Source organism: Lactuca serriola, chromosome 1 (genome assembly GCF_051521515.1).
Source record: "Lactuca serriola cultivar US96UC23 chromosome 1, Lser_US96UC23_V15, whole genome shotgun sequence".
In the NCBI taxonomy this organism is placed as follows: Eukaryota; Viridiplantae; Streptophyta; class Magnoliopsida; order Asterales; family Asteraceae; genus Lactuca; species Lactuca serriola.
In genome coordinates this window covers 164,048,780-164,054,195 of record NC_136408.1, presented here as the reverse complement: position 1 = coordinate 164,054,195, position 5,416 = coordinate 164,048,780, and the positions used below count along the sequence as shown (strand labels likewise).

Sequence of the window (5,416 nt, the reverse complement as noted above, 5' to 3'; positions counted from 1 at the left end):
ACAAAACATTTTTCGAAGCGTGTATCCAAGAATTAACAAGTAATGGCCGGGAGGGTAGTGGCCTAAAGGCAAGCTCATGGGCTGTGGTCGCAGAGAAATTGAAAACAGATCATAATTTTGTTGTCGACAAAAAACAAATGAAAAACCGATACGACTATTTAAAAGCAAAGTATGCGGTGTGGTTAAAACTTAAAAACAAAACCGGAAATATTTACAATCCCGTAACAAATTCTTTTAACATGACTAATGAAGAATGGGAAGCTGAAGCAAAGGTATATATATACATATTTTTTAAATTAGATTATTTTTTTTTACTACTTTAACAATATTTATTAAATTTTCAAACAGCTGAACAAGTATGTAGATAAGCTGAGAAATGCACCCCTCCCTTGCCCTAATCTTTGTACCCAACTATTTGATGGGGCGACCTCGACCGGTGTTCACAGTTGGGGGCCATCTTCGACACTACCTCATCCCAATGAAACCTTCAGTGCACATGATTTTGAGGATACAGAGATGGAAGAGCCAGCACCTCATCCAGATACTCCAAGCTCAACCGTACCTCAACCTACTAGTGAGGAATCATCTGGGCGGACAAAAAACAAGGGGGGCAAGCAAAATGGTCCTAAAGAAACCACACTTGATGATGAGTTGAAAGAAGTTGGAAAAGAAATTATCAAGGTTGCACAAGCATTCACGGAAGCAAATAATCTTGACAAGGAGATGGATGCTTGTATGGAAAGGTTGACAAGCTTGGAGTGGGGAGAATATGATCCGAAATACACCACTGCTCTTATGTTATTTGCTGAAAGTGCTGGCAATAGGAAAATTTGGTTGCGCCTTAACTTGTCAACTTGTGAGTCGTGGGTAACAAATGCGGGAAGAAAGTTTGGATTAGTTGGTTGACTTTAGTATGTCATGGTTTATTGTTTGACTTTAGTATGTTCTAGTTCATTGTTTAACATTAGTATGTTATGGTTTATTGGTTGACTTTAGTATGTTATGGTTTATTGGTTGACTTTAGTATGTCATGGTTTATTGTTTGAATTTAGTATGTTCTGGTTCATTGTTTGACATTAGTATGTTATGGTTTGTTGTTTGACTTTAGTATGTTACAGTTTAGTTATGTTATGGATTGTTTTTTTAGATGCAATTATGTTATATGAATTTATATGTTATGGAATGTTATGCTTTTAGTATTTACATGTTACGACTTGTTATGTTATTGATTAAAATGTAATTTGTATTTGACATCTAACAGGACACATGGATAAAGAAGGTGACTTTTTATATTTTCTTATATTCTCGTGGTATTGGTTGATGTTGGTCCGACAAAGGCAAAGAATAATTAAAATAATAAGAGCTAGTGAACAGGTAGCAAAGGGGTATGTGTATACGCAAGATTTGATACACGGATGTCCTATACAATGTTTCGATATGATACGTCTTTCACAAGATGCTTTTGTACTATTATGCAATCACTTTACAGAGAGAAATTGGTTGCAATCTAGTGGGACGATAAGCGTTGAAGAGAAGATGGCTATGTTTTTACATGTTATAGGACATAATGAACGTTTTCGAGCCATTAAAGAAAGATTTCATCACTCTACACAAACAATTCATCAATGTTTTCATGAGGTCTTACGTGCAATGATGTGTTTTGCACGAGAAATTATAGTACCAACCTCGTCTAATGCAACAAGAAATACATCAGAACGATATAGACGACTAATGCAGATATTTCCCGGAGCAATAGGTGCAATAGATGGAACACTTGTACATGCAGTTGTGCCTGTTGATCAACAAGCTCGTTATAGGGGAAGAGGAAAAGGTGAATGTTATCAAAATGTAATTGGAATTTGTAATTTTGATATGATATTCACCTTTGAAAGAAGTTGCATTTAACCCGACTTCCGGATTTCCATTCCCTCCACCAGGTTTGTAACTTTACTATACGTTTTTTTTTATCTTTTTTTTATTTATATGATAAATTTGTCATACATCTACAGATAAATACTACCTCTGTGATGCTGCATACACCAACACCCGTGGATTTATGGCTCCCTACCACAATACTAGGTATTGGTTAGCGGATTTTCGAAGAAATAAAGCTTTAACTAAGGAAGAAAGGTTCAATCATGCTCATGCACAACTTAGAAATTACATTGAACGTGCTTATGGTGTATTGAAGGCCAGATTTCCAATTTTAAAACAAATGGCTCCTTATCCTTTTCCAGTGCAAAGAGACATAGTCATTGCTTGTGTTGCGATCCATAATTTTATAAGGAAATACGATATTGAAGAGGAATTATTTACGACCTTTGAACAAAACACAATGGTTACTCCTAATGTGGGTGGTGGAGGAAATGAAGGTCAAAACATAGAAGGCATAGAATGGGGTTCAGAAGCCGTTGACTATATGACTACTTTGCGTGACCAGATTGCTAATCAGTTACTTTCAAATGGTTCATGTTAAATTGTGTACTTTTTTTTATTATGTATGACAATTTGTATTTGGATTTTGTATTACATTTTGTATTTGGATTTTAGTTGATGTATGTTTAATTTTGATTTTATATGATAATTTGTGTTTTTATAAATTTTTATCCAGCATAAGAGACAGCATAAGGGTAATATGGTCATTTTTCATTCAGCACAACCATTCAGATAAATAATCAAACAGCATAAACTCAGTCAGATATGGACTCAATCAGCATTTCTAACCCAGTCAGCTTCTAACCCAGTCAGCTCTAACCCAGTCAGAAACTATCAAACGACCCCTAATTTCAATACTGTTAATTGTTGGCATCATCAGGGGAAAGAGGGGCCTTCTGCTTCCTCGATTCACTGCAGCCAAGCGACCACCGTTGCCCCACAACCTGGCAATACAAAACCCGACCAGTAGAACTCAATTGACTATCTCTTTCGATGGTAACTTTCGTCATGGCGACAACAACGCTTGCTGGTCCCTGTTTCTTGATCCGGCGACAACAACCGGAGCGTCGCCATGCAAGCTCACCTATCATCACCACGGGGCGACCGCCAACCATCCCCGCTCACCAGAGCCAAGCCACATGACGCAACTAACCTACTCCGCCGGCTAAGCTTGCTGCTCCAAGATCCTTCTACAGCCACAACGTCGCCGAACCTACAACTCCACTCGATCATAGCTAATTGCCATTTGCATCCAACGAACCCTAGAGAAGTAATCATCAAGAACTGCCACCTGCCAAGCCACCTCTTGTCACCCAACAATTTCAATGGCGACCCAGCAAGACAAGAACTAGTGTTCGCCGGCGACACAGATACACGCTCCGACCTACCAGTGCATCTCATTCCTTCGTCAGATTTCATTTTACTGCTCGACGATTTTTGCCCTCTACTCTGCTATACCAACACTTGTCGCCAATCTCCCTCTGCAGTCAACACTAGTCGACGAAGAGCCCCGCTCCGCTAGCTGTCGTTTCCATTCTTCTTTGTGGAATTCTTGGAATAGATTGTGAGAGTAAGGGGGAAAAGCATCTGTAAGATAAAAGTCAAACAAACTTTTGATACCTATGGACATTCAAATGCATGTACACAAAGATTAAGGAATTTGGGCCTCCAACTCCATAAACCCTAACGGGCTGCATATGGGCTATAACCTCTAATTTGGGCTTTCCATATATTTTAGCATTAGGCTGCGTAAAATAATCAAATGGCCCCATTTTTTCCAAGAATTAATTAGTTAATCATCCGCTTAACGTTCAAATACTATAATTTCGCTAAAATCCAGTTCCAGAAGATACGTTGCAGTCCGACTAGTTCAACACTCTCTCTCAAAAAAAAGGAAAAAGGAATTGGGCTAGTAATTTTCAAATGGGGTCTTGAATTTATTTTAACAATGTGAGCTTCCCTATATCAAATTTTTATCTTATTGGGCCCATTCTAGCAAGAGAAAAATCAACAACTCGACGCCATGTGCTCTAATCCAGTCAAGCTAAATCTGATTCTATAAGATGCGGTCCGACCATCTCAATGTTTTCAAGAAAAAATGAGGGAGAAGAGTAGTACGCTACTACTACTCGTGAAACATTTCGAAAGAGCCTCAAAAAAATATCAATTGGTTTATGATTTAAAGAAAATACTAACTATTTGATCAAGTTGTCTTTTCAGATAACCGCTCCAGCGTCGCGACACTCAGGGTGCGCCAACAAACAAACTCGCGTAGCAAAGCCCGATCTGTAAAGTATTTACAGGGGACTTGTGAAGTGTGAACCACTGACCAGTCACTCAAAGTTCCGATTCAGTGAGCATAGAAATATAACAACCCATCCGGTGTTGGCTGCGGGTCTCATCCCCCTCACCGAGGTGCACGCGTGACCTCAGAGCGCCTATTTCTATTAACAACTTTCAGTTGTGACAGGAACGCGGGAATCATGGACCAAGTACGTTGTATCTATTTACAGACCTCGGAGCTCAAAAACGGTCTTAGAGACTGTATGGCGAGGTTGCGCTTCTTAGCTACCCCAACCCGACATTTTATCGACATCAGTATCGCGCAACACTCTTTAGCAACACCGCGCTGCATAACATTGTCAGCAATAGTTATGTCACATCTCACCGACGGATCACACTCCTCTAAATGAAGGAGTATCAAGTCAACTCATGTCGCATAAGCAATGTTTGGCTCATTGCACAACCCCACGACTCTCGTGGGCGAGGTTCGGTCGTTCTCTCTACTATTTAATGTATTGGTGCTTTATCTAGTCCGATCCGATTGTCAGCAACTCAATCGCATCAGACTAGGGGGACTTGACGACGCACATTTTATATGACTAAGTCCAGTCCGATGTCATTGGCCGCATACCAATAACACCAGACTAGGGGGACTTCATGATATATGGTCCATTAGCATGGCCTAGGCCACTCTAGAGCGCCAGCCAGGCCTGGCACGCCCCTGCCAGCCCTGCCTGTCGTTCCCTTGCCAGCCTTGCTGGGGACTCCCTTGTCAGCCTTGCTGGGGACTCCCTTGCCAACCCTGCCGGGGACTCTCCCGCTGGCCCGTCCTGGCGCTCCCTTAACAGTCTTTCCTGGTGCGCGCCCGCCAGTTCCTCCCGGCGCCTCCGGGCGGCCTTGCCCAGCTCCTTGCTAGTTGGGCCTAAATTGGGCTGGCCCAAGGCCTGACCTAATTCCCCTTGACCTAATTGTCCCTTATATAATGAACAGTACCTCCTCCATGGAGAGGTATCTTCCCCCATGGCTGAGCCACCACTATACTTCGGCCGGGTAGCTCAGTCGTCACCCGCCGCCGTCAGCCACCATACACCACCACCAACACCAAGATGGTTCTCTCCAGCTATGGAGGACCATCTCAAATCTTCCAGCTGATCTAACTTGACCGTCGGAGCCCGCTCCCGGGGCACAGTCCCTGGGG

General features: G+C 41.7%; 1 protein-coding gene across 1 annotated transcript; it reads left to right on the top strand.

Annotated features, from left to right (window-relative positions):
* Nucleotides 1–723: 723 nt before the first annotated feature.
* LOC145063707 (uncharacterized) lies at nt 724–2,476 on the top strand. Its single transcript, XM_079011301.1, has 4 exons — nt 724–817; nt 1,262–1,279; nt 1,490–1,831; nt 2,010–2,476. Exons 1-4 carry the CDS (start codon nt 724–726, stop codon nt 2,474–2,476), a joined length of 921 nt encoding a protein of 306 aa, XP_078867427.1.
* The last annotated feature ends 2,940 nt before the right edge of the window (nt 2,477–5,416 follow it).

What these genes read in the sequence shown, in the direction of transcription:
- LOC145063707 (XM_079011301.1), top strand. Translation starts at nt 724, where the DNA reads ATGGATGCTTGTATGGAAAGGTTGACAAGCTTGGAGTGGGGAGAATAT. An exon ending in TTATAGGGGAAGAGGAAAAG is followed by an intron (nt 1,832 to 2,009) that starts GTGAATGTTATC and finishes ATACATCTACAG; the next exon opens with ATAAATACTACCTCTGTGAT.